The following is a 27,434-nucleotide window of genomic DNA, read 5'->3' as shown; positions in this document are numbered from 1 at the left end:
TCAGCACCCACTGCACTGCAGCTCTCGGGTGGGAGAATTTGGCCTTGTCCCCCGCACCGTGGCGGTCACAGGCAGTGGGTGCAATGCTGGCACGAGGGGCCTGTCCCCCTTGCTCCTGACCAGCGTTTGCTCTCCACCATGTTTACTGCTAGGCTGTTATCAGTCTCTGCTCAGGAAGGACAGTACCCAAGATAGCTCCCAGAATGATTTCAGAGTGTGCTCAGCTCCTCCGATAAAGCCACAGGCAGTGCGCAGGAGGACAAACAAAGCCCTTTATCACCAATTAATGGGCCTTCGGGCTCCCGAACTGCTCAGGCTCTAGCTTTGGAAAGGTCACGTACGCAGGGGCAGGCACGCACAGATCTGTGGGGGTGGTACATGCTTCCAGAGGGCTCAGAGGAGGATGATGCCTTGCCCCCATTTACAGGACCACTGGGGGTAACCCTCAGCCTGGTACTGAACAAAGCTGCCCATTCCAGCCTGGCTGTGCCCTGCTCTCTCTCCCCCCCATAACCCTCCGATTTTTAACGTGTTTCACTCCAACAGCCTTCCTTTTCTTAAGAAACCTGAACAGCGATGGCTAATGGGACACTGGCACCCCTATCCCCCTGCCGCGCCTGCGGCCTTGGGCTGTTGGTTTGGTTTGTGACCTGCGGCAGGGCAGCAGCAAACACAAGCCGGCCGTGTCTCACGCCAGGGCTGCCTCTGCCGCTCGCACCGCGATCGGGCCCTGCTGGCGCCCAGTGTGCCAGTGGCACCTGGAAGAGGAGGGTGATCAGCGGGCACATTGAAAACTGCACATATGAACCCGCCGGCCCCATCACCTGCTGCCTGGTTTTGTGCCAGCCAGGGCCTGTTCCGCGGCCCAGAGAGGGGTCGGGAATGGTGGGGACCTGGCACAAACTGGCCAAGGCATGTGTCCCTCCTATCGCTGCTGTCCTCGCCGGTGCGGGCCGGGGGCGAAGCGGTGGGGCCGTGGATGGGGTCTGGCCCTGAGGTGCCGGTGGTGAGGCCCAGGCCCAGTCCGTGTGCTGAGGTGCGGGACGGGACGAGGCCCGGGCCCAAGCCGGGACCCCGGGGGTGCCCGGGAGTGAGGCCCAGGCCCTGGGGCGGCAGCGGGGGCCGAGGAAGCCCGGCGGGCGCTGCCCAGAACGGCAGGCGGATTTCGCACGGGCCCGGCCCTCCTGACGCAACCCCCCGCGCCGTTTGCAGGGCCCGGGCCGGAGCGGGGCCGAGCGGGGGGGAGGGGGCGGAGCCTCCCGCTGTCACCGGGCAGGAGAGACGCCGCGGACGTGCCCCGCGCTCCCATTGGCGGGCGCGGGAAGGCGGGGCGGGGCCTCCCGCGCAGTCCCTATATAAGGCAGGCGGCCGGGAGCTGGCCCGGCGGAGCGGGCGGCGGAGGCGGGGTGCGATGCCCGGGCTGTGGGAGCGGCTGGCGGTCGGCGAGCGGGGCCGCCTGGAGACCTCCGACTGCGAGTCGCTGGGCAGCGCCTCCGGCTCGGAGGGAGGTGGGTGGGGGTCTGCGGGGGGCTGCTCCCGGGGGGTTCTGAGGGACTGGGAGGTGGCTGGGGGTGCCGGAGGGGGGTGCGAGGCGCTGTGCCAGCGGCTCTCGTGCCCCGTTACGCCTCAGTCTGCTGGGCCGGGGGCGCCCCCGGCCCACCCCTCCCTGCGAGCCCGGCGCTGACCTGCCTTTTGTTCCCTCCGCAGATGCCGAGGGGGTCTCCCTGCCGGACCTGGACCTGCTGCACGACCCCGAGGATGAGCTGCTGTGCACCCACCTGATGGAGGTGGTGCAGGCCACGCTGGCCAAGGCCCCGCTGGGTGCCCGGCGCTGCTCCCGGCTCCTCATGCCGGCCCAGCTCCTGGCGCAGGTGCGGACCGAGCTGCTGCGCCTGGCCTGCAGCGAGCCCTGCGGGCTGCGTGGGGCCCTCCTCGACCTCTGCGTGGAGCACGGCAAGGCCTGCCATGAGGTGGGGCACATCGCTGTGGACCCTGCTGTGGTGCCCACCTTCCAGCTCACCCTGGTGCTCCGCCTGGACTCCCGCCTCTGGCCCAAGATCCAGGGACTCTTCACCTCGGGGCCGGCTTTCACGCCCCTGAAGCTGAGCACGGGCTTCAGGGTCATCAAGAAGAAGCTGTACAGCTCCGAGCAGCTGCTCATAGAGGAGTGCTGATGGGCTGGGCTGAAGAAGTGACTGACCCAAGTGCTTCGGAAGACCTGGTTAGAGCGTGGTGGCTCCTGGCAGCCGCTGTAGTTTAGGTTAGGCTGGAGTAGGGCTGTAGGTGGAAAGTAGTTTGGGCAGGCGGAGGTCCCAGTGGGGTGCCTGCCTGTGCTGGGGCATCCCTGATGCGGAGCAGACTGGGACGCAGGCGGAGGTTGCTTCACACTGTCGATTGTAGGATGATTGCAGTAACCGAGCTCCTGGATGTGGCAGCAGGGCTGCTGGGGGGCACACGGTCTCCTCCTGTTGGCTGATTAATCATGGGGGTGGGGGGTGTTTGTAACAAGGATTGTAATCAATGGGGTTTCTGGGGGAGGGAGGGCGTGTGGGACTGAGTGATGGCTGGGCTGTAGGTCTGGGTCAAAGACAACCCTGCTACTGGCACCTGGTGGTTCTGTGCGGGCTCCCAGTAAGGCAGGAGGGGATCTGGAATCGCATTGCATCTTTGATCATGAGAGGGGGAAGAGTGGTGGGAGAGGGGCATGTGAGGCAAGGCAGGGACAGAGGGCAGGACCCCTCCCCGTGCTGTGCTGTGGGGGCTTCATTGGTTACAGTTTACTCATACACTTGATGTTCAAGTGCAAGACTTCCTATGCAATCATGTTGTGGTGTGTTTTTTTACTTTTCTAATAAAACTTGTCTTAATTGATGAACTGTTGTCTCTCTGTCACTCTGGTCTGGAGGGGGATGATGCAACTGCTACCTACTGGTCTGAAATCCTGCTGGCATCCTTGGGAAGCCTTTCCCTGACCAGGCAGCCCCTGTGGTGGGAGCTGAAGGTTTGGGAAATGAGGGGGGAATCCTACTGCACCCGCTGCTAATTGCAGGCCACGGGGCTGTGAGTCAGGGGGAACTGAGTCAGGCTGCTGAGCCAGCCAGGTACCTCTGTGCCTGAGGAGGAATGCTGTGACACTCGGGCAAGGGGCTGCTGCTCCTCCCCGGGGAGCTACAGGGCAGAAAACTTGGGCAGAAAAACAGAATTGGCTAAAATTGTGAGGGAGTGACACAGGGAGGGTCACACCTGCAGGGGGAAGCACTCCCCAGCTCCAAATACACTGCAAAAATGAGACCAATTACCCAAGCCTGCAATTAGAGGGACTTGGGGAAGAGGCTTTCACTGAAGGGTGATTAAGCTGCTTGGCAAACGAAGAGCCCTCAGAAGGTGTGGGGGATAAAAAAGAACCTGAAAAACCATTTCCATTCAAATGTGAATTTATTCTGGCTTGGGCTTCTATTGTTTTGGGTTTTTTTTGTTCCCCCCCTGTGGATGAACAGTGACCATTTATCATTTTCACCAAAAAAGCAGTTATTGAAAAGGACAATCCACAACCTGAGTGGTGGCAGCAGAGTTTGCTCCCCCACGTAAATACTGCCTCGGAGCAATTGGGGCAACAAGCAGTGCCAGGCAGGTACAGCTGGAAACGTGCCTTTACAAATCCATGTTGTGCAATAGGGGGGTTTCCCCTAAAGTTTTGGGGACCGTGTGTCTCAGTCACATGCCAGAGCATCCCCCTCTCACGTGAGGGGCATCCCCGTGCCAGGGTCAGGCAGTGTTGTGCCCTGCAGCAAACCCACTGTCAAACCAGCGCAGGAGCCACTGAGCAGACTGGAAAGGAAACTCCAAACCCAAAGCTTTTTGGCAAAATCAGAAGAGCAGGTTTTGGCACCGCCAGCACAGGGTGGAAATGGAATGTTTGCTCCCTAGCCATGGTGAGAGATTTATGGCACGGTGATGGCAGTAACGCCGGTGGCTCAGCTTGGGCCATGCTGTCATCCCCTGCTGAGACATACTATGTCTTGAAGCTATATATACAGCTCCATAAATACACATACTTTTATATATCGCACTCCTAAGCACGCAGAGGGGATGGCCCCATGTCTTGCTGTGCCGCCAGCAGCAGCATGGCCCCCGCTCATCCCCTGCCAGCCTTTCCAAAGGTGGGCAAGGGGACCCTGCATCACTTTTTAAAAAATTATTATTACAAGCAATAACCAACGCTTTGCAGAAAACGCCAAGAAAGCAAAAAAACCCCCCACCAAAACTCACATAAGCAAATGCAGAGCGGCAGGATGGCCTCTTCACTGGGGGGGTGCCCAGCAAAACTAGGTCCATGTGCCCCTGAAATGCGCCATGGTCACAACCCCAGCCACGAGCAATGGCAGGTGAAGCTTTGCTTCTATTTATAGCAAAATGGCCTTTCCATGACAAATCTGGGGAGGGATGTCAAGGTCCCTGGGGTTTTGCAGCTCCCTAGAAAGTGCCAGGAGCTTCCAGCAATGCTGTATTTAGCATCTCCCAGGGCAGGGGACAGGCAGAGGGATATTTTGGAATCCAAGAGGTGGTGGTAGGGCTATTTGTAGCACCATCATCAGCCCGGGGGGTCCCAGGTGCCTTCATGGTGGCAGGAAGATGGAGATTTTGGGGGCACCAGCAGCAATAAGGCAAATGAGGATTTAAATCCCAGGGTAATGCTAAACCCTCGTGTTTGCTGCCAAAAATGATAGTGGTGGGAAGCAGGGTCCCCTTCACTTCCTTTTGCCAGAGGAGGATGCTGGTGCGGCACCTGCCTTTCCCTGCTGCCTCCCTGCCTTGGGTGGCTGCTCCAGCTGAAAGCTCGGGCTAGCGAGCTGCCAGGCGGGGAAGGAGCTAACGGGCAGCCCAAACCACCAGCACTTCTGGGGAGCGGGCAGGGACCAGCACACCAAAATGCAGAGCATCTCCCATTGCTCTAGGCTGGAAATGATCCGAAATGCAGTAAAACTGCCCCAAAAACTGCAGCATGGGTGCACCTGATTGCAGAATTAAAAACAAAACAAAACAAAACAAAACAAAAACACAGCGGAGACCATGCCAGTGGCACTGGGGGTTTTTGCCTTGTGGCCGTGTTGGTTTGTGCTGGACTCTCCTGGCTGGCCTGCTGGCACGGGTGTTGCAAGAGGTCAGCAGGGCTGACTCACTGCCACTGCTGGGAATGCAGCACTGAGGGGAAATGGAAGGGATGTGACACCTGGCTTCTGCAAGAAGGGGGAAAAAATGGGAAAAGGGGGGGGAAAACCCACCCCAAAACCTCCAGCCCTTTGGTACGTGCAGCTGGGGAGGAGGGGAGCACCAGCAGGGTCAAACCTGCCCCAGGTGCCGCGGGAAAAGCCTTTTGCTGCCCTGGGCAGGGAATATGTGGGAAAAAGACCCATTTGGGAGTGTGGACCTCAAATCCAACCCCGAGCATTTTGGGCTGGCAGTTTCTGAGCTGGTGCCGTTGGGAAGCATGTCCAAGCCAACATTTCTGCCCAGGACAAAAGCAGCTCGAGCCTTCACACCTGCTTCCCTCCTCAGATGGAGACCCATCCAAAGGGCACCTTAAAATGCTGGGGCGCTGCTGCTAGGAGGGTGGCATTCTGAGGCGAGAATATAGCATCCCCAAAAAAGAGCTTGGCCAGAGCATGCGGGGGACCCGGCTAACAGTGGCACTTCAGGGAGGGGAGGAAGGCGAGGTCCCCTCCTGGCACAAGCCACCCTGCTGGGAGCATCCAGCATCCTAGTGGAACCAGTTTGAAGCAAAGATGTCCTGCTGGCCATTTGCTGTCACCTTGCTGGGACTCGCGGCTAACTTGGGGGGCCACACCTCCTCCTGATCTTCTCCCCGTCCTTACCTCTGCCACACTGGGAAGGCTCCCGCAGCCTCCCGCAGCACTGGAGCTCTCAGCTGCTGGGACTTCCTGGGATGGCAAAGATGCTGGATTCAATTCATTGAACACCTGTGCAGATGTGACGAAGGTGGCGTGAAGAAGGAGCTGTGAAACCAGAGCTGGCTGGGGCTAGGATCTGCAGGACACGAACACAGCAGGAGCCTTTCACGTTATAAACATTTATTTATAGATGTACAATTGTATAATTAATTCTAAATTGAGAGATACAGCCTCTGTAAGCATCCGTTAGGATCTACGCCTTCTCGCTTGTTATTATCCATGGGTATCTACTTGAAAAAAAATAATCAAAGGTTTTGGCAGGCAGGCTCTGGGCAAGGAATGTCATTGTGGAAGACATTCGGCACCTTCTGTGAACATGACTTTCATTCAACTCCCTCCCCCTGATCTCTTCACACTGGCTAGCCTGTGCCTCTATTAAGAGCTATTTCCAAAAAAAAAAAAAAAAAAAAAAAAAAAGGAAAAATAAACCCCCTTAACATTAGGTCCAAGTCATGGCGGCTGTGGGATAAGGCTTGCAGTTAACGGGAGGCTTGGTATTTTGCAAAATAAATAAACAGCTGAAGACAGAGCATGTAGATTCCTACCAATAAAGACATAAAACCACCTTACCTCTCACCTCTTCCAGCCCCTGCCACCTCAGCCAGGAGCTGCCGCGCTTTTGATTCATTTCCCCTGAGCACGTCGGGGGACGGTTCCCACTGGAAATGTCTCTAGACAAAAATGAACTGCAGAGTACCACCAAAAAAAATAAAATAAAAAAATATCCATTTATTCCATGGAAGGTAGCTCCACTCGTGTCAGTTTTGCTTTGAAGAGATGGCTCCTAACCTCGAGTGCCCTACCACCGCCCTAATGCCAGTCCTGCCTGATGGTAATCGAGAGAGATGCGCTGCAGAGCTCAGTCAGGGTCCAAGGAGAGATCAGGCGCACCCTCCGATCTCCCCCGGCAAAACTTCTTTCAACAGAAGCAATACAAAGCTCCGTTTCTTATGAATTAGCAGTATTTTAGAGGTCTCCTGTAGGAAACGTTAGAGATAGGATGTCAAGGCCACAGCCATGTTGCACATGGGAGTGCTGATGGGTGAGGAACCCCAAGTGTAGGACAGAAAAAAAAAAAATCCAACAAAGGGAGACGGCCCGTGGAAAGCCCTCTTTACAGAACGAATGCTGCACGCTGATTACGAGGCAAAATTAAAGCAGACTCTGCAAAAAAAGAAGTTACGTGCACAAATAAACCCAACAACTGATGAGCAAAAACCATCCAGGACAATCCTTCCCGTCACCGAGTGCGACGCCAGGGCTCAGCTGACCCCCTGCAGCTTCTGCCAACGCTGCAAAACCACACCACCAATCTGGACAGTTTCCCCGATTTCTTTGTTACCCCCTACAGATTTGGAATTTCTTTTATTAAAACCTGAAATGCAGGTATCAGCATCCCAAGACACAGAATGCTGCTGTCCTCCAGAAAGCAAAATACAGTAACTCCAAAGTGATTCTTGTTTGAGTTGTCAGGCAGGAAAGCACTGCAGAGCGAGACACCCTGGGAAGAGATTCCCCACTTCCCTGCTTACCAAGCCAGGCAGAAAACATAATAATTTAATCATCCAACCCCTGCATAGTTTAAAAGTACAACATATATACAGCTATAAATTAATTCTAAATAGATTATATATTTTTTTTAAAGTTTTCTTCTATCACCAAATCATCCGATTTCTCTCTCCATCAGCAGTAACCGGTGTAGTCACAAAGGGTCTCCCCTTCTGCTTCGTGGCTTCTGCAGTTAGTTTGTGTTATTTTACACTCTACGTGTCTGTTCTCGGGGTTGTGGGATCCCAGGAGCAACGAGACTGTTGCACGCTAGTGGTGTCGGAAGGGAAGGAGGAAGACGGGCAGCTTGATTTCCTGTCCTAATTGCTGCCTGAGACGTAGGTCGAACAGCGGAGGCAGGCAGAGAGAAGAAAGAGGGCAGTTGTGCGTTGCTAATTCTCCAATTCCATTTTTAAGATAATGTTTGATTCTTTTAAATAACCAGTCTGTCACCTCGGCTCAGTGCACTTCACCAAAAGTCTTCAGGCATTTCAAGAGTCTGGGAACAAAAGCGGTAGTGGTGTCAGTCTCCAGACAATCGCACGTCACCGTCACCGTACCTCCCTCTTCCTTCCCCCTCCCCACATTACAGGCAGCAGCTTTTTCATTCACACTGTATCAACCTGCAGTGGGCCCTCTGCCTCAGAGCAGCTCTCTTTTCAGGCCACGGCTAGAGAGAGGGAATTAAAGAAAAGCTGGTAATTAATGCCGATCTGTTGTGAAAGAAGAGGCGCAGTTATCAAAACAAGAGAGCGGGTGTATCAAGATAAGAATGGTTCCAAAAACAGGATACACCCAAAAAAAGGCTGAACGCGACCCAGAGCATTTGCTTTAAAGGCCAAATTTTCAGATGCGCACCCTTTGCCAAGGAAAATAAAAATCAAGCAAAAACTCCCCTACTAAACCTCTTTACTTGTGTCTACAAATCAAGCAGCCAGATGTCCAGCGTCCTCGGGAAGTCTTAGCAAGCCTAAATGGTGTCCATACAACTAGCACTTGGTGTAAGCTTCACCTCTGATTTATTTTCTATAGAAACACTGTTTTCAAATTATTTTGTGGTAGGAGGGAGCTGTAAGCTTTACAGCCATCCCAGCAGTATCTGCAAGGTGAAATCAGCCCAGATAATTAAGCTGAAAAAGGACTCCAAACTCCGTGCCAATTTTTTTCATTATTTTCACACATTTCTCCCGTGATCCAACACATCCAGTCACACACGGGCTATCTGGGCTAGCCTTAACTCAAGCTCTCCAAGCCCTGAGCCTTCCAAATTTCCCCTCAGCTGTTTTTACTTTGATTCCCAGTTTAACACAGTAAGTTACTTCTACAACCTGCTGTGAACTCTAGCCATTTGCTTTGTTCTCCTCAAGTGTCACGGGAAGGCAACAGGGGGGCAAGGAACATCTGTTTGGTAGGAGTCTGTTCCCTGTCATCATACTGCTTCAAGTGCCAGGGGATAACAGCTCTTTCAGTAAAACGGACAATAAAGCAACCAAATAAAGGTTCATTAAAACACGGTGGCTGGCTGTCACAGCCAGTAAAACACTTCCAACCAGCCGAGGTGCACATGGCCACTGCATCGAATGGGCAGTGCACGAGACCTCAGCTGAGTCGCCAACAAGCCTGTGGCTTTTGCTCTGTTCCTAGAGACCCAACACCGACAGTGCCAGAGAAAACAGGGAGCCTGGAGAGAGCAGAGGGTGCCGACATGCAAACTAAACAAAATCAATTTCCCGATTAACAAGTGTAGGCTTGACGGAGGGGGGTGCTTCCCCCTGTGATGTGTATGCATCCAGAGGAGGCTCGTGAAGATTTTGTCTCAAACAGAGATTTAAGTAATTATTAAAAGCACTATCATGCCCTGCTCCGCTGCCAGGGATAGTGTCACTGGCTCGTACTTAGACCTCTGCTGAGCGGGCAGGCGGTGACTATCCGTGCAGAGAGGCTTGAACGTCTGACAGTCTGCTACAGCTGGGGGTGCCCATCTTCTGTGCTCGCTGGTACAGATCCGAGTCTCCGAAGTAGCGTGCCCGGTACAACAAGCCTTCCTCTGCAAAGGGAAAGCCCAGCGTCACAAACGTGATGTGGAAGGAGACCCACCCGCCAGGCCACATCCCACCACGGGCTCTGCTGGGAACAGGAGGCACCTCAAGTTCTTCAAGGTAAAACGAAGCACAGGATGAAGCTGAGGAAATGCTCTGCGACCTTTAGGACAGGATGGGCGTCACATCTGCTGACAGCTCATCCATCCCAGGGAAAGGCTTAGGAACCTGATGGGACCTGCCTCTAGTCCCAGGAGGCACATGAGGCAGCCTACACAAAGACTTCCCCGGCAGCACAGGGAAGAAGAAATGAAGAGGCTCACAGCTAGGTGCATCAGCCTCACTTGGCACCACTTGGGCTCTAAGAGCCCCTCCTGTGTCCCAGGTGCTCAAACCCTACCAGCCACTGCTCCAAGAGCTGTGATCATCACCTGCTGGGAACGGGCGGGCTGCGAAGTCAGGTCACCCCTGGGACTTGGCAAAAAGTTTGCTGCCTTCACCACACTGTGCTGCCTGGCCAGATCATTTCTCACGCTGTCCGGCTGGGTAGCTGTCCCTCCCAAACCCTACGTGCCTTCAGCAGCAGTGCTGCCACCACAGCCCTCTGTGCAGGGATGGGATATGGGATGGAGGACACCACGGGCAGCAGGCTTTCAGACACGGTCCCTGAACAACCGAAATATTACACAGAGCTATCAGTGGCCTCCTGAAAACGAGGTGGCTGCAACCTTCCCCCTCCATTGGAAATCAGAGATATCCTACGGACAGAACCTCCGGGGCACAACTCTTGTCTGACCAGTTCTACAGCAGCATTAAAAAACAAAACAAAAACCCCCACACACTGGATTTGTCATGAAGTCATAGGCAGACAAAAAAGCCAACAACACAGGAAACGTGCTTGTACCACGTTAAAGTATAACCTTAGCATAACTCAGCCCCCAGAGACCTTTCTGAGGCTGACCTCAACCAGCAGCCAAGACCCTCCGGCTCCTGACCCGACACTACTCACTCTGCTGCTTCTCTTTCCAGCAGTTATTTCGAAGGTTTGCAATATAGTCGTCCTCCACGCTCCTTTCAACGTTTTTCAGGTTCGTGCCTGTGTATTCATCTGCAAAGTTCTCAGATACGTAGTAGCCAACTTTCAAGTGCTCTGTTACTCTCCTGTGTATATGACCCACAGACCTAGTTCAGGGAGAAGAGGCATTAACAGTGTAGGACATGCTTCAAGGGCAGATCAAAAAGCTCCCAGCTCTTTATAATGCACAATATGCCACAATACCACACCGTTGCAAAAAATACATTGCTCCCATGCATCCACAGACTTGAAAGTTTGGAAAGAAGTGTTTCTGGTGGAAACGAAATGCTAACACAGGGAGAGAAAACCTGCCAGGCCTCTAGCTAGGTGGGCAGAGCTCTGAATATAGACATAGCTCTGAGGCAGATTGCCCAGGGCCTAAACCCACTTAAAATGCGTTCATACGTTCACTGGAATTTTCAGCACTAATTAAATCTCTCTGCAATTTGCTTGCTGACGACACCATCGTCTGTTTTTGGCAGTGAGCCCCAAGGATGGGTACAAAGCTTGGAGGCTGCTGCTTGTGCGGTGCAGGGTGAGAGCAGCCAGCAAGGCAGAACAGCACCTGCGCAGAGGAGCACAGCAGCGCTGACGTGAGGGCAGCAAGGGGCTGGCTGTCACAGCTCCCCAGCACCCCCCCCCTGCTCAGCAAGGCTGCCCGTCAGTCGAACCCAGTCCCCTCTGCTAAGATATCTGCTAACCCCAAGAGCGTCAGCTTCCTCTACCACATCACATGCTGCAACGAACACTGTTGCTGCAAGAACAAAATTAGACCCGCTCTGCACTCGAGCCTGCACCAACTAGTACAGAAAGCACTTTCTAGAAGGAAATCTCTTCTTACCCTGCCCCCGTGGATTTGCATTTCAGACAAAGCCCTGTACTTATTTTTCCCAACACTCCAGCAAAACCTAGAGATACTCACTAGGGTGTGTTTGCAAGCTGTAACACAGGACCTGGGCCCAAATGCTCGATTCATCAGGAACAGCTCCATCTGGAGACGTGCCCAAAGTTTCCCATAATAAATACCAGCTGGCTGCTGCATTAAAAGTGAGCCTGATTCTTAAGCCAGGTATAAACATTAACTTATCCGGCTCACCCTTCAGTCTGTTATCAGGGTTTGCAGGAGTGATTCAAATACTCCTGCACGTTTCATCAAGGTCCAGCACTCAGGGATGAGTGGTAGATAACTGGATAGACTGAACATGACCCAAAAAGCTCTTTTGGCATTATTTGAGAGAAAAGGCTAATGCATCTCCAGCAGTGCCTGCTGGCAGAGATGCAGTCTGCAAGAAGCTCAGCTCACTATTCTACCTGTCAAGACAGAGCCCTAAGCTCTCCTGAAGTTCATATTCCTCTTCTGTATGAAGATGAACTACAGAGGCTACAAAGCATGCCCTCAAAGGAAGGGTATTTAAGCTCTCAGAGCTTCAGCAGCACGCTGGAGTGTAAAGCATGAAATTAAGGGCAGGACCTGGCACAAAAAACCTGCCACCTGAAGTCAGACGTGCAATTAAGTCAGGCAAATTCGATGAGGTGTTATTGAAGAGCAGGGTGGCACAGTCAGGCCCACAGCCAAACAGGTCTTTCAGCAGAAAGCTAGTTTTTGGAAGAGATTTACAGAGGTAATGGAGTGACAAATGATTCTGTAGGACTCTACCTTTCCCAGTGACAGCTTCACTATCAAGAAGTGGCATTAAAATCTCCGTGTGCCACTGAAACCTCTCCAGGTTCAAAAGCTTCTCACCTCCTGCTCACTGGGTTCAGTGCAGCGAGCTCCAGCTTTCTGCTGAACGGCAGCCAAGCACAGCGCTGCCCTTCACATTAGGCAGCAAAAAGGGCCCGTCTGCCTGTGCGAGCGAGCGAGGAGCACCGCCTGCCGGCACAGCACGCCTTCTGTCCCCAAGCCAATTTCATTCAAAGTGCCTTGGTCGCTCGGGAAGGATGACAGAGGGCTGGATCAGCTCATTTGCCACTCTTGCCCAAATCCAAACGCAGAAATCTGTCTGCTTGCCACTACCCGAGCATGCACAGACAGGGACAGCACAGGGAACGGAGCAGCAGAGAAACACCTGGGGCTCAGGAATGGCTTTCCTGACAGCTGATACAGCTGGAAGCAAATCCCTGCCCTTAAAAGCTGCCCAACACCGAACATCTTCTCACCCCGCAAACCACCTCTTCACCAGTATAAACCAAACTGCTACATCTATATAATGCTTACTTTTAAAGTCCTCATATCAGCAGCAGAAACCACATCTCAATACTCTTTAGCCTCTCAGAATAACCCTTAATCGTGTCCTCTTCAAAACCACTCCATCTTTCAGTTTCAAGCACTAATGTCATAGTCTACCTTGGACCCAAAAGCTAAGCTGGGTTCTACAGTATTTAACATCATCAATGGCAAGTTTGTCACCTGTGAAACTGAACAGGGACCACTGACTGTAACTGAGTCTACCCTCTTTAAATACACATAAGGAACTCCCACTGAAAATTCATTAAGCTGTTGACAAGAATGATGCAAGCAGCCAGAAATCAAGCCTGTTTTCTCATTCTTTGTTGGCACTGTGAATTAAGAAAAAAAGAGTCACTTCATTTGTCAGCCAAACGAGCAGATCAGGGCATTTCCACAGGATCTAGAATGAAACAGTTTCACTTTTGCATAGTAAATGCCTGGCCATAGCTATTTCATGGCAAGATTACAGTTCAAAACCAGGGGATTTCTCTGGGAGTGTCTTTTAGTCTACAGGAGTGTCTTTTATTCCTTCTTCTCTTCCTCTGCTGCTTTGTGTTAGTCATAAACGGAGGCTTTCATGAAGAACAGATCTGGCTTTTGTTTTTCACGCTCCACTTTTAACTCTGCATCTCAGTTCATTTCTGCATATGGGATCACAGTCCCGGGCTACAGTCTCTCAGGGTCATTTCATCTGTCCCTTTCTAGGACAGATACACCCAGCTGTGGGTACGGGCTGCAATAAGCCCCTGTCAAAGAATATCCTCCCTTAGGCAAGTGAGCACCCTCCAACTTGGCCCACACCTTCCAACTCGAGACCTGTTTGTGAATCAGGGGACCTTCACTGATGTGTGAAATATCTTGCAGCAAGAGCAACGGTGTGATGAGAAATAGCAAAAAAAAACCCAAAACCAAAACGACAGGAAAAACAGATAGCCTAGATCCCTACCCCATCACGCAACCCTGCCCTCCAGAACCCAACCCCCACCCCAGCTGGACAAATTTTAGAGTAACAGGTTACTAACGGCCTCTGGCTCAAACTGTACGGTGGGCTGGAGACCATCATCTGGCTGAGAGCAGACACAATGATCAGGATGAGGATAGGCATCAGCTGGACAAACAACCCAAGGCCACCCTGAAGGAACAGAAACACACAGTGGAGTGCCACCCATACACTTGTACGCAAGGATCCCACAGCATCACTCCCCCTCCCGGCAGTAACACAAGCTTGATTCTCCTGCTTTTTGTGGGCATTTGGCTTAGGAGGCACCCCAATATAACTGGGGGGAACCCAGCAGCCTACAGTTTCCCTCCAGAAAGGGCGGTGTGACTCTGAAGGTCCAAACCCACTGCCCCTTCTCCAGGTGTGACAAAGGACAGCGGGGAACCTTGTGAGTGAATTACAAAAGCCTCATGCCCATACTTGTTTTTCTAGAGCATATGTGCTTTCTGCCTTGCTTGTGCTAGTGAGCAGGTGAGCAGAACTGGTTTTATGGAAAGCCTTCTCCCCTCTTCAGTGTCAGATGAAAGCAATTCCCTCTCTACCTCGCCTCCTGCGCTTCCTCCAGTTCCAGCAAAGTGCATTTTCCCCTTTAAGCTCAAGAGAAAATATTAATGAAGTTCTTCCGGTTTATTTTTAAAAATATAATTGGTTATCTCCAGAAAATAGTAATTTTCAATACATAACCCTGGTCTCTTAAATAGTAAGTCCGTCATTCTCACTTCTATAGACCAGAGGAGTGCTGGAGATATACTTAGATTTTCTGTGATGGGAAAACATAAAAATAGCTCGTGCTATAAAGTGTCTTCCTTGCCTAATTAAGCATCACAGATTAGAAACACCGCATCTTCAGTACTGGAATTATCTATTTGGAACTACAAATATGCACATTATCTGAAAAGTGTTTTCCCCTTTTTAAATTACAAAATTAAATCACAAAGGAAATGCTTATTCTGTGGTAAAGACAGGTACACTTTACTGGTGCAATCTTATTTCAAGGCAGCACTGTTTCAAGACACACCAGTGTTTTCCCCACTGGATGACAGCTATGAGAGTCCTGAGAGGACAACCTGCAGTACACTGAACTGCAACTGGGTGTAAATTCTGAAGGCAGCTCAATTCCCATGACTCCAGCTTTTTCTGTTCAGTGGGGTGGAAACAAGCAGGACTGTTTCACAAGACAGCCATACCAACCAGCTCACAATTCGTGTATTGGAAAAACCTCTGGACTCCCAGCCCCCCGCCTGTTCTCCACTTACATCACCCTGATGTTCTCGTCTGTCCTGCCTCTGATGGTAAGTATATCGCATCCTGCCATTGCTGTATACGTGAACGTTACCTATAGGCAAAAGAAAACTGTTATACTAAAGGTCAGAGTATGTAAGACGGTGCTGGCTGGCCAGGAAAGGAACCACAAAAAGCGGCCATGTTCCATGTCAGCCCCACCGATAAAAAACACAGTAGGAAAAAGTAGCCTGGGTGCCAACAACGGCAATTTCAGGAATTTTGACTTAGAACATTGTCAGAATGGGCTTGATCTGTTTCTTTGGTTCAGGCCACACTGAGCAAAGATATAAGGACACAGAGATTGTACAGGACTCCACGCTGTGCTCACACTTAGGTCTCGTTTGCCATTGCCACCGCTCTCAGCTCAGCCTACTTCACGCAGGCAGCAGCGTGCCAGACAGCTCAGCTCAGGAAGAAGGACAGCACATCTGCCTGGCTGAGCTGCTTCCAGGCTGGAGCTGGGATGTCTCAGGGAAGTAGCGATTTGACAGACCTGGGCTGTTCCTGAGACCCCTGCGTATGTCCCAGTGCACAAGGTACACGTCCATGGTTTTGGTCAGCAGTTCACATGGCTGAAGCCCCTGACTCAAGCTACTCACTCCATCATGCTGTCTTGACAGAGATGGCTGTAGCTTTAGGGCAAGACAGATATGGGACTCCACAGGAGACTGATAAAAGAATTAATAAAAAAAATAATCTATTTGCCACCTGAAGCCAACATTTACAAAATGAGTTACATAAGCCACAGCTGAAAAAGGAGCATTCCTAAGGTACACTGAGCAGATAGGTCTGAAGGCAAGCTGGTGGTAGGCACAGAGATCCACCTATAGGATTCTGTAGGACCATATGAATATTCAGGCTGGATGTGACCTCAGGAGTTCCAACCTCCTGCTCAAAGCAGGGTCAGCTATGTAGAGAGAGTATCTTGTACAGGCCTCCTCACTTCTAATTGAATTTACTTTAGATTAAAACCAATTACAAAAAGAAATAATTTTGGTAGTTTTTCCACCCTAGAAACAGGGCTCTTCCATATCTTGTTTTAAGTGGCAAAACTGCAGCTGAAAAGGGAGACTGTCTGAGAACGCAGTCCTGAATTCTCTTGGGACAGCGAGGAAAGGAAAAAAAAGACTGAACTAAAATAGCAACCTGCTGTTTTCACTGGAGTAGCTTTGCCTCTCTAACAGGCAGAACATGAATGCTGCAAAAGGCTTCCAGATGCCTTTGTAAGTACTTGGTGTTAGTGTGTTAATTCTTACATACCAGATAGGAAAGAGCTACCAGAGTAAATCTTCTCAACTGAAACAGAAATATTTATTTTTCCAAGCTGGTCCACAGAGGTCAAGTAACCACTGCCTCCACTGCCAGTCAAATATGACTATAGCAAATACAAGAGAGTCTTCTAAAATACCCTTATCCTTACATTGATCTGTGTCTTTTTGATCGGAGCTGATCAAGTGAAGGGGCAGTCACTCAGTTCTTTCCTGCTACCCAAGCCATGATCAGCACTGTTGATAGGCAGGACACAGATTTAATTTTCAAGAGGTTTAAATTACGCTCTAGAAATAGCACTTTCCTCTTTTTTTTATGGGACACAGTGGAAAGAAGGAAGTGGACAGTGATCTCAGAGAAACTGTTTCAGCTCTGTGGCAGAGCAGATCCAGATCCAGAATAAGACCCAAGCGTTACCACAGTTTGTTCTGATGAGAAGATTTAGCTTCTAAAACCACCAGGCAGAAAAGCCTTCTTCAAAATAGGATTATTTTTACAACTAGCCTTAAAACAAGTAATTTTTTGTTCTAACGTTCAACCCAACCTAATAACAGCTAATGTTGCAAGCATGCAAACAAATACCTGAAGTTGGGAAGAAGTCCAGCTCTGATGGTATTACCTGCTGGATGCCGAGTTCTCCAAGTACCCCTCTGAACAATTTAGAAAACTCTACGAGTTTAGGTCATGTGTGAAGGAGAACTCTCTCTTGTCAAACTCAGCACTCTTTGCACGGCCAAATAAATCACTACTGCATTGTTGCTCTGTGAAAAGGATTGTGTCCCATTCAAGAGATTAAGGTTTAACGTGCTTACTAGAAGGAAAACCACCACCAAAAAACATGTTGAAGAGGTCCTCGGGGGAGATGTCTGCCTCAAACCCGCGGTGGAAGTCCGAGTGACTGTGTCCGTGACGAGCAGGGTTGAGTTTCTCGTCGCCAAACTGGTCATATTGCTTCCTCTTCTCTGGGTTGCTCAATACTGCGTACGCATTGCCAATGGCTGAAATATTGACAATAAGGAAGCAATTAGTTTCTTTCTTCTACAAATAATACATTTAGCTCTGCCAACTGCCAGGACTTGCCTTTTTCATTACACAAATGAGTTTCTCAACTACCCATGTCTTTCCAACAGGCTACTTCAGCGGTGCAGTAGTAGTACCACTTCTCTGGCAAATACAGACAGAAGGAAACCACACCAAGGACTCAATTAATTCAAATAAAGAAGTTATGATACGACTGGTATGAATTCGGTATATGTCCCTAGAGAAACCCTCCCAGACGAATGAAACTATGAATTGTGAAGAAAATACTGGTAGTAGAGCAGCTACACTTTTCACTTAATTAAACTTACTTCTTTTGAACAACTAATGCCCAAATCCTTTAGCTGTAAGCAGCTGTATAGGAAAATACAATTTTAGTTGACAAATTTTATTCGAAAGTGGCACTAAGGGAATTTGATATCATAGCCTAAAACCAGAACTGCAAAGAATTTACATACGAGCTAGATCACTGAAAGAGACTTCAAAACCTCCCATAAAAGCTAGTAAGGAAATGGCTAGAATTTGTGTCTGTCAGCTATGAGTTTCAAAATCTCCAGATGCCAGAAGTAAGGTGTGTAATTACAAGGACTGTTAACCAGTGTCTGTGACGGTGGAAATGTACTGGGACTAAACCCCTGCCAGTTCCCCAGGTCGCTCTCCTTCCAACCTCAGCATGTCTGAGCCTTTCTACCGAAACATCTGCCTGTCACCCTCCTATTTCTGTACTTCTCTCTTGACACGTTGCAGCTTACCACTTCCCCTCCGTACCAACCTACCCAAGAGCCTCCTGACATGACTGCAGAGCCTGTCCCCTCTCCTCTCTGGGTCGCAAGGAAGCAAAAATGTTCATGGCCGTAGTTGCCTGGTGTATAAAAGGCAGGGGCAGAAGTGATAGAAAAGGGAGATACATGCCCTTTGGAGAAGATTAACTCCAAGATTCAACATTTTCCCACTAGTCAGATCGAGGTGTACGGTTTCTTCTTGGACTAGAGATTTGGAGCATGGAGGATGTAATGTCAACACACTTGTTCTCCTTCTTGGTTATAATTAGTGCACACAGAGCAAACATTTCTACAACCAGGCAAGGAAGCTGGACAAAAAGGACTGACTCTCAGCATATCAGCTTGTTCCTTCAAACTGTGCAGTTAAGAAATGAAAACGGAGCGGTTCAGGGTTGTGTTCATTGTCTGACTTTCCTGCTGACAAAACCCAAGAAACACTTACTTCCAAATCAGGATTGTAGCTCGAAGTAGCCAGGTTCAACTCTTTTTCCAACGTCAGCCAAAGGTAGCAATGCAAATCTGCCACAAGACAGACTGCAGGCAACTGTAACTACAGACTGAGACAAGGTCTCAGGACAAGATGTAATGCTTTATCAGCTGTCACTGAGAAGACAAATGCCAAGACTTCAGCTAATACATCAACATAAGAAAAAATTAACTAAAATCCTCATAGCAGTGCACATTTCCCCCTTCACCCTCTGGAACCAAACAGCTGGACTTCAGCAAGCCCTGCAACCTAGGAGCTCAGCTGAGGGACAGGGGAGCCAATGAGGCAAGGCTTGGAGAAGAGATAACCTGAGAGCAGATAGCTCTGCAGCGGAGGATAAAGGGCACCTTGCTTAACACACGACTTCTGGCACGTAACTCTTGACAAAGGCTTCGGCAAACATCATTATTTAAGATTACAGGTGAAGAAACCTGCCTTTCGCCACTTAGCAAGGATTGAGGGATAAACTATCGAGCAGCACATGCGGCATAGATAGATGTCTGCAGATGCTCGCTCTTTAATCTGGCCCCCATACTAAAACACGCTCTCCCAAGTAGCTGGGGGTCAGCTCATTATTTGCTAACAGCAACACGCTTATCAGTTATGGATTTAAGTCTTGAAAGACTTGAACAAACCTTACATAAGACTTTTACTGCTGAATTCATGTCTACTAGAAGCTTACCCGAATACTGTATCAATACACTCACACCAGGCTAGCCTTGCTCCCTGCTCCAGCAGTAGTCTCTTATGTTTCACTCCCAAGATGGCCAGAATCAGAACACACTATTTTAATGGCATAACAGTGCTGTACAGCTGGCATCAAGGTGTTCTGCATTCAGCTCAACAGTAATAATCAAAATCCTACAGCCTGCAAGGGTAAATCAGGTTACACGTTCCAAGCAACACCATTTCTCTTTGGAAAATTACTCCGGTTTTAGGGTACCTTATCACTCACAAAACATCCCTGCTGCATTTGTAGAGAGGCTCTGAGAACTGGGATGTCTGCAGCAGAACTGAAGCTCCCGGTGACCTTTTCTGAGCTCTGGCTGGGCTCAGATGTACGGCTGGTGCAGTTTCACCCTAGAAATTTTCACCTGGGGTTTCTATCCAGCAATTCCATCCATAGCCTCTCACGGTGGTCAGGTGCTGTGTGCTTGCTTAGAAATCTGAAGGCTTATCAACTGCCTCAAACGCTCAACGAGTGTAAGAGTCTAAATACCAGTTCTGAAGATGGGTTTCCTGCCATTGGGCCTGCCCTGCAACGTTTCTCTCAAGGGATTCGTGAACCCAACAGCTGTCTCTGGCACTGCACAACTTAGTGGGTCTCTACTGGATTTGCCTGTAGACAGGGGTGCGTCCCAGCACCTGCCCTGTGCCAGCTGGCTGCAGGACTCGCAGCTTCTCCCTGCTAGGTGAACGCTCCTGCATCTCCCCAAAAAAGAGGATAGTTAACATCCTGAGGGAATTTTCTCCTGAGCAGCATGGCAGGAGGCTGGAGCAACACACGGGAAGAGCTGCTAGGAGAAAGGGAAGGAAGGCTTCTCCTTGTCCAACTAGCACAGGTGGAACCTACGTGTGCCAACCTGTTTTTTTTTTTATTATTTTATTATTTATCATTTTTATTTATATTTCATTTTTTAAATTTTAGTATTTATATTATATAAAAATATAATATATATATATATTGAAATTTTAATATTTTAAGCTTATACTTTGTTCGTAATACAACCAGCTCAGAAGAGAGACAACTTTACAAAGAAGAGCTTTATGTTCACTCTACCCGACTCATGAGGTTGCTTTTAGGAGTCCTTGCTAGCCCAACTCAGCACCATCGCCTGATACCTGAGGGCAGATCACAATACTGGAGATGTTCTTTACCTTTAAATGCCTCAGTAGCCCCTGGCGCATGGTTCTTATCGGGGTGAAACTTCAGCGCAAGTTTCCGGTAAGCCTTTTTCAGGTCCTCATCAGAAGCTTCTCTGTTTACTCCTAGAATTTCATAGTAATCTTTGCATTGCTTTACCCTGCCAGTAGAGAGAGGAGAAAACACGGGACAGTTCGTTTCAGCTGTGAAAAGCACTTTGCATTGAATACAACTTTGCAACATCTCATGCACCATGGTTTCGATCAATGTTGTTCAGTGAACTCTGGTTTACTCAGCTCTAATTCCTCAGAGTGACCCAATTTTTTTCACAGACTCATTCCCACTGTGCCTGCATTAGTAGCACACAAACACTCTCACCGAACAAGTCAAGCCAGTAGAGGTAGTAAGGCCTCTCCTCAGGCAATGCTATCACCTGCAAAGGAATGTCATTGGCAAATAAGCTTCAGATTCATCATGCTCAGGGTTTGGAGGCTGTTTGGGAGGGACTACAAACAGCAGGCCAGGATCTAAAGGATAGCTGGGCTACTGGCTTTTTTCCTCCCTCTCCTCAGTCTCAGTTAATTCACAGACCTAAAAATAACATCAGCTGAATTCTAGAGGAAGAAAGAGGGAGCTGCCCAGGCCTGTGTGCACAGCCCTGTTTGTTCTGGGTACACGCACAGCCCAGCAATGGTTTCTCCTTATCACATGACCTTAATGAGACAGAATACGGCAGGCTGGGGTTTTGGAGAAATGGGTGACGTAATAAGAGTCCCCGTAAGTCCATTAGCCAGCACAGTTTTGCGCAATTCAGTCCATGCCCACAACCTTAAACAAAGTTTACAAAGTGACTCTGCCTGCAGTTCAGTCCTTCAGCTTCCAGTATTTGCAAATGGTAGAAAGGAAGAAAGAACCGAGTGAAACAGTGGTTGGAAAGTTAGGTGACTGAATAAACATGTCCTGGGACTTTCCAGCAGAGGCTTCAGGAATGTACCATGCTACCAGAGTGAAGCGTCCTGCAGTGGATTTATCACGCTCTCATAGAGACCACGAGCAGAGTACCATCAGGAGAGAGGAAGAGGGATATGCCCTGTTACTTGCTACTGGACCAGACCTTAGAGCAGAAGGGCTGCCTACTGCAAGCTATGAGCCATGACTTCCACCTGCAGGGTCTCAGGAGCACATGGGATTTCTTCCCAGCATTACTGAGTAACACAAAAGCAAACATTAACGTGAAGTTCATGAGATGAATGTGTCCAAACTGCCTCTTTGGAACTCAGCCAGGAAGAGGCCTACATGCCTACTGTTCTAGCCCTCATGCATGCCTTTGGGGGAAAATCTCATCCCTTGCGGACCCAACCCAGCTGCCTCCCAGGGCAGCGGTAGCTATAAATCCTCTATCCACGTATGCTTTTAACACCCAGCCAGTTAAAGCCAACTCAAAATGGTTCAAAGCTGAAATCTTTAAAACACTGTGGAAAACAGACTGGTATCACACGATAAACTCAAACAAACTACGGGTTGAGGCCACAGACAGCTGCGCACACACCTCTTCACTGCATCCACCTGGTCCTGAGTGTAGCCCTTGGGGGCCTCCCCACCAGCCTCTCCGTTGGCCGACGGGAAGTCTCCGCTCATTTTCTTGAACTGAGGGTTTGTGGACTCCCTGGATTGGGACTGGCCACTGGCCGACTGCTCATTCTTGTTCAGTGACTCAAGAAGAACTGAAATGAGAAAAAAATGGAAAGAAAAAAGAAATTAAGAGACTGCCAAGCTCAATCTTGCCCTTCCAACTCTACCATAAAGAGACCCCTCTTCATCTCTGCCACTGCTCCAAGATCCCCCACCCTTTGTGAGAAAGGCCTTCACCTTTTGATCCAAGGAACCCTTCAACTCCCGCTGCTTCTTGCCCAGATGCGAGGGCTACTGCTAAAGATATTGCCTGCTTCTCCCAATCCACACAACCTCCACCAAAAGCCCAGGCTGACCCAGCCAGACAGTCCAGGAGCCACAGTGGATCACTGATGTGGCACATCCTTGTCCTCTCCTGGGTTTTTTTCCCATGTCTTTCCTTAACAGCGAAGCATTTCCACATTTATTCTCTAGCACACTGTAAAGCATATTAATCTTCATCTCCTGCCTCTGGGAGTCTCCTGTGCTGAGTAAATTATGTGACGGTGCACATATCTTTTAGAGAGCTTAGAAAATAATACCGTGGGATGCCAGTCGCAGGGGGACACTCCCCTTTTGGGGGACTGATTGCTGGCAGCACGGCAGGACCCGTAACACATAAGTCAGAAAGAAGGGTGCTTTGCTCTCTTGCGCAGTCTTACCTATGCATTCCATGTGTGAAGAAGCTGTGAAAACTGTCTTCTATCTCAATTACTGAATATGAATAGCATAAACTCAATTTCCCTTTTCTTAAGTGGAGTGTGCATGTGTTTTGGGTAAATTACTGCAGACTATTGCCTCCCCCTCGCAAGGCTTAGAAAACTTGTCGTCCATCCCTTCCAGCCAAGAGGGGACAAACATTCAGGTGTGACAACACTGTGAAACCAAGTGAGACTCCTCCAAGCACAGAAGTATCTTTCCACCTGCATTTCCCTGGAACTGGATAGCACCACCTTTTTAAACTATTTTTGTCTTTTTTTAACCAAACATCAAGACTGATCTCTTTATGCCTGTAGTTTCTGAAGTTTATATATTGCATCCCCATTAAAAAGAATAGGCGCACGTAATACGATTAAAACCAGACAACATTATTTACAAAGGCATCGGTAACTTGACGAGGTTGCAGTCCTGTATCCAGAGCCTAGAACCAAGAAGGATGTTTCACCTTCTCCTGCATATTGCACATTACAGACCTTGTACTATGGGGGTATCGCGTTCTTTATGCAAGTGCAAACAATGCTTGCAGGCCAAGGGATGAGCCAAGATATCCTATCTGCCCCACAGAGCTTGTAGAGGCAAGAAAAAACCGCTTGGTAATCCAACAGCCAACACAGGCAATTATTACAAGACGAAGGAGAAAAAATACCTCGCTGGATGAGCTTTTGAGCCTGGGGGCTTCACTGATTGCAGCTTTCAGAAAAATAAAACCTTTCCTTGCTCATATTTACACCATTAAGGTGTTCACAGAATTATAGCCTTTGCTTTTGTTCCTTCCAAACCTGGAGCAAACTGCCAGGCACTTTTAAACCTTGTCTGGTGGGGCTGTCCCTCCACTCACTGCACTCTTGCTGTTTTGGGCTGAGTACCCTACAGCTTGCCAAGAGATTTTTGGTAATGTAGTTCACAAAAACAACCACAGAAGTCCACGTATGGCCACAGCTCAGTCCTGTTTTGCTCTACGGCCCCAGCCCTATTGCTTCTGCATCCCAAAGCCATGCTGGTCCTCAGTGCAGCACAGCACAAACTCATAAACTACTGAAGCAGAGGCTGCTGAATTAGTTTCCAGTTCTGCCAACTCAGCTCCCCACTAAGCACACGCTATGGATCACTTTGCCTGGCTTACTAGCTAACATCTATTCAATTCCTGTTAGTTCTTCCAAAATTCATGCTTAAAGGTGACCAGCGGGACTTTGTCTATACCAGAGTGCCCAGCTGTGTTACCATAGATGATTTTTGCTGAAATCTCCTTGCAAAACCCTTTGCTGATCCTGTGATGACACCTGTAGGACTCAGCCAGGGTCAGTTCGAAGCAGTGGCTGTGCAAGGTCCACGTTGCTGATCACTGCCAAACCCAACGTAACTCACAAGGAGGAGATCTCCCAGGGGCACACGCACTGCGTAAAGACTCAGCTGCCGTGTAACTGTGGGATCTCTGGCAACATTTCCCAACCACAGACCAGACCAAAAGCGTGCGGGTGAGCAGCTGGCAGGACATGAAGTGAAGGGTCCCTGGACTGCAGCTCGGATGGGAAACTTGCATCAGCAGCTTGGCTGGGTCTGGCCACAAATTAGCACACTGTAAACACTAACCTGCCCTGCTGCCCCCTTTGCCTCTGCTTTCCTCCCCTGTGCTCCAGGTCCCTAACAGTACGTGTCCCACCTTTCATTCCAGCTGTTCTAGGCTGCAGGACTAGGGGAAACCGTGACTGCTTTACATTGCAAACCGGTGCTTGCCGCCATCCAGATCTGCTTTCCCGCTGCACACCCGAGCAGACCCCCTCAGGGCGAGCAGTCCTTCTCGGGTGAGCCTTTCTGCGTGCTATGCCGTGCTTTTTCCTTCAAAACGCACTTTTCTTAGCCAGTAATTCCATCAAAGTATAAACTCTGGATGAGAAGGAAAGCCACACCGCACGTACCACAGGCCGATACGGTACGTTTGAGGGAATGGGAAGAGGCCTCGTGCAACCAAAGAGAATTACAGGAAACCTCGGGCTCTCCGCAGGACAGACAAGCTGCAAAATGCAGCCGAGGAATCCAAACCCAGACACAGCGTGTCAAAGTAAACGAAGGGGGGGAAAAAAGTATTTCTACAGCTCTTTGCGTAAATTTCTGCAACGTAAGAACACGCAGAACAACTGCGTTCAGCTGCTTCTGCAATCCACTTCCCTGTGGCTTTTGTGACACGTTAGCTCCGTACGCCACACAGCTTCCAGGAAATGAGATCGTTCCTCAAAACCCATGGAACCGGCCGGCGGCCTTCGAAGAAGGAAGGGTGGTTTTTACGCTGCCGAAACGGACCGCGGCAGCAATAGCGGGGAACGAGCAGCGGCCGGGGAGAGCCGGGCGCGGGGGTCACACCGGGCCCGTGTCCCGCCCGCCGCTCCGGGGGCTGAGGCGCCTGGGGGGACCGGTGCCAGGGGCCGCTCCGCGGCGGGGCCGAGCGGCGGCGGGGGGAAGGCTTTCAGCGGCCCCACCGAGGGCTTCCCTCCCGCCCTGCCCAGCCCCTTCTCTCCCGGTGCCACCGGCAGCCGTGACGGGCCGGGGCACCGGAGCAGCGGGAGCTCAGGGCGGTGCGGAGCCCCGCGCTCCCCCCGCCCGGCCCGCCGAGGGGCCCGCGGAGCCCCAGGGAGAGACGCGCCAGCTGTACCGGCCACAGCGGCGGGCAGCGCCCCCGGACCCCGCGGCCCCTCACGGCGGCGGGGCCGCCCCACCCCAGCGCCCCCCGCCCCCCCCCGGCGGACTCGGCTGCCCGGCGTGCCCCGCGCGGCCCCCCCGCAGGGCGCGCGGCGCAGGCGCGGTGCGGGTGAGAGGTCAGGCGCGGCGGCGGCGGCGCAGGCCCCGCTCCCCCGGGCCCCCCCTCCGGCCCCCCCTGGCGCTCACCGCGGACCCGCGGCGAGGGGTACAAGCGCTGCGCCTTCTCCAGGAAGCGGCGGGCCTTGTCGGGCTGGTTGGCCTTGGCGGCGGCCAGCGCAATTCCGATGCACCGCTCCGCCTCGTCCCTGTTCGACTCCATGGCGGCGGCGGCCGGGCGGGGGCGGCCGGAGGGGGCGGGGCTTCGCGCGGGCTGATGGCGTCACAGGCGCCCCGCCCCCGCCCGCCTTGGCGCCGCGGCATGGCGGAGGGTGCGGGTCCCGGCGGGGGCGGGGGCGGTTGGCCCGGCCCGGCCCGGCCCGCTGGCGGCAGCATGCCTTCCCCCCCGGGCCCGGGGAGGACGAGCCCCGCGGAGCCCTGCCGGGACCGCGGCCGGGGGCTGCTGGAAGGGAGGGAGGGCCCCGCCGGCAGGCCGGGCCGCACGCAAGGCGCTGGGGGGGCCGCCGGCGGCCGCGGCCCCGCTCCGGCTGCGCGCAGGGCCCGGAGGGGTCCCGGCAGCGGAAGAGCCCGGCAGCGGGGGCGGGCTGGAACTTTAGGGGTTTCTTTTCCCCTCCCGTCGCTGCCAGGGCCCCATCTACGGTGGCCCACGTCAGGGAGGCCCCGCCCGGGCCTGCGGAGCCCGGGGAAGGTAAGAGTGGGGAGGGGAACCACAGTCCTGTCTACGAATAGCGGAGGCAAGTGTCAAGAGGAGGGGGCCAGGCTCTGTGCAGTGGTGCCCAGCGACGGTACAAGGGGTACAGTGGGCCCAAACACCACGAGAACTTCCATCTGAATATAAGGAAGAACTTTACACCTTGAGAGTGCTGAGCCCTGGCCCAGGCTGCCCAGAGAGGCTGGGCAGGCTCCTTGCTGGGGACATTTAAAACCCACCTGGACACGACGCAGCAGCCTGCTCTGGGTGAAGCTGCTTTAGCATCACCCAGAAGATGGTGCTCTGCAATTACAACTTGCCATGCATTTATCTCAGCTTTCCCAGCAGAGGCTGTTTTATAGATTCAGTTCTACCAGGGATGTAACAGGCTTAATTTTGCTCTAAAAGAGAGAATTTCAAGACAGGTGACATAGCTGCCTGTGGGCTTGCAGGGAGCAGACAGGACAGGCAGCAAGAAGGATGGGCAAAACCTGCATTCCAGCATCCTTGCTGCTCCGTGTAACATGTGACAGCACAGGGACCAACACCTGAACAGAGCACGCTACTGGCAGGCAAACTGGAAGGAGATGACACTAGACAGAGTGCTACCCAATAGCAGGATCAATATCCCAGTATGAAAATATTCTAGAAGTGTTCTGTCCCCTCAAAGAAAGGCTGGAGCTTGTGGCTGTCCTTTAAACACCTGCAGAGAGTGCTCCTCTCCGCGATTTGGAGGCCCTGGCAAATCGCTTTTGGGGCCATCCCAAACCAGACAACTTGCCCGGGGCCAGCTGGCAACACAGGACAGCAGACATGGCAGCACTGGCCTTTCCAGTACTCACTTCTGGGCCTTGTCTTTCCAGCTCTGGAAAGTCATGGGTTTTATTCTCCCTCTTCCAAAACGCCCCGTCTCCAGTGACACACCACCAGCCTTAGATGAAGACCTGAAGCAGTCA

At 51.3% G+C, this 27,434-nt stretch overlaps 2 protein-coding genes across 5 annotated transcripts; one reads left to right on the top strand and one right to left on the bottom strand.

The window, feature by feature from the left end:
- The first annotated feature begins 1,387 nt into the window (after positions 1 to 1,387).
- On the top strand, positions 1,388 to 2,871 carry DDIT4 (DNA damage inducible transcript 4). The gene is made up of 2 exons (XM_040607562.1): positions 1,388 to 1,508; positions 1,708 to 2,871. The coding sequence occupies exons 1-2, from the start codon at positions 1,412 to 1,414 to the stop codon at positions 2,172 to 2,174; spliced, it is 564 nt and encodes a 187-aa protein (XP_040463496.1). The 5' UTR covers positions 1,388 to 1,411; the 3' UTR covers positions 2,175 to 2,871.
- A 3,201-nt stretch (positions 2,872 to 6,072) lies between these two features.
- DNAJB12 (DnaJ heat shock protein family (Hsp40) member B12) lies at positions 6,073 to 27,428 on the bottom strand. Of its 4 annotated transcripts, none has more exons than XM_040607626.1 (9): positions 27,321 to 27,428; positions 22,135 to 22,309; positions 20,600 to 20,745; positions 17,227 to 17,412; positions 15,118 to 15,197; positions 13,884 to 13,993; positions 10,566 to 10,738; positions 9,413 to 9,564; positions 6,073 to 8,016 (listed from the first exon to the last, which is right to left on the bottom strand). In XM_040607626.1, exons 2-8 carry the CDS (start codon positions 22,221 to 22,223, stop codon positions 9,443 to 9,445), a joined length of 906 nt encoding a protein of 301 aa, XP_040463560.1. In that variant the 5' UTR covers positions 22,224 to 22,309; positions 27,321 to 27,428; the 3' UTR covers positions 6,073 to 8,016; positions 9,413 to 9,442. The 4 variants fall into 4 exon arrangements, with proteins under 4 accessions (XP_040463560.1, XP_040463558.1, XP_040463557.1 ...); XM_040607624.1 differs by lacking the exon at positions 27,321 to 27,428 and adding an exon at positions 25,857 to 26,019; XM_040607623.1 differs by lacking the exon at positions 27,321 to 27,428 and adding an exon at positions 25,857 to 26,012 and having other exon boundaries at positions 9,419 to 9,564.
- Between the last annotated feature and the right edge of the window lie 6 nt (positions 27,429 to 27,434).

The sequence above is a fragment of the Falco naumanni genome, chromosome 9, assembly GCF_017639655.2.
Source record: "Falco naumanni isolate bFalNau1 chromosome 9, bFalNau1.pat, whole genome shotgun sequence".
NCBI classification, from domain to species: Eukaryota; Metazoa; Chordata; class Aves; order Falconiformes; family Falconidae; genus Falco; species Falco naumanni.
Note: the sequence above shows the minus strand (reverse complement) of the source record. Positions and strands in the feature narration are given on the sequence as shown.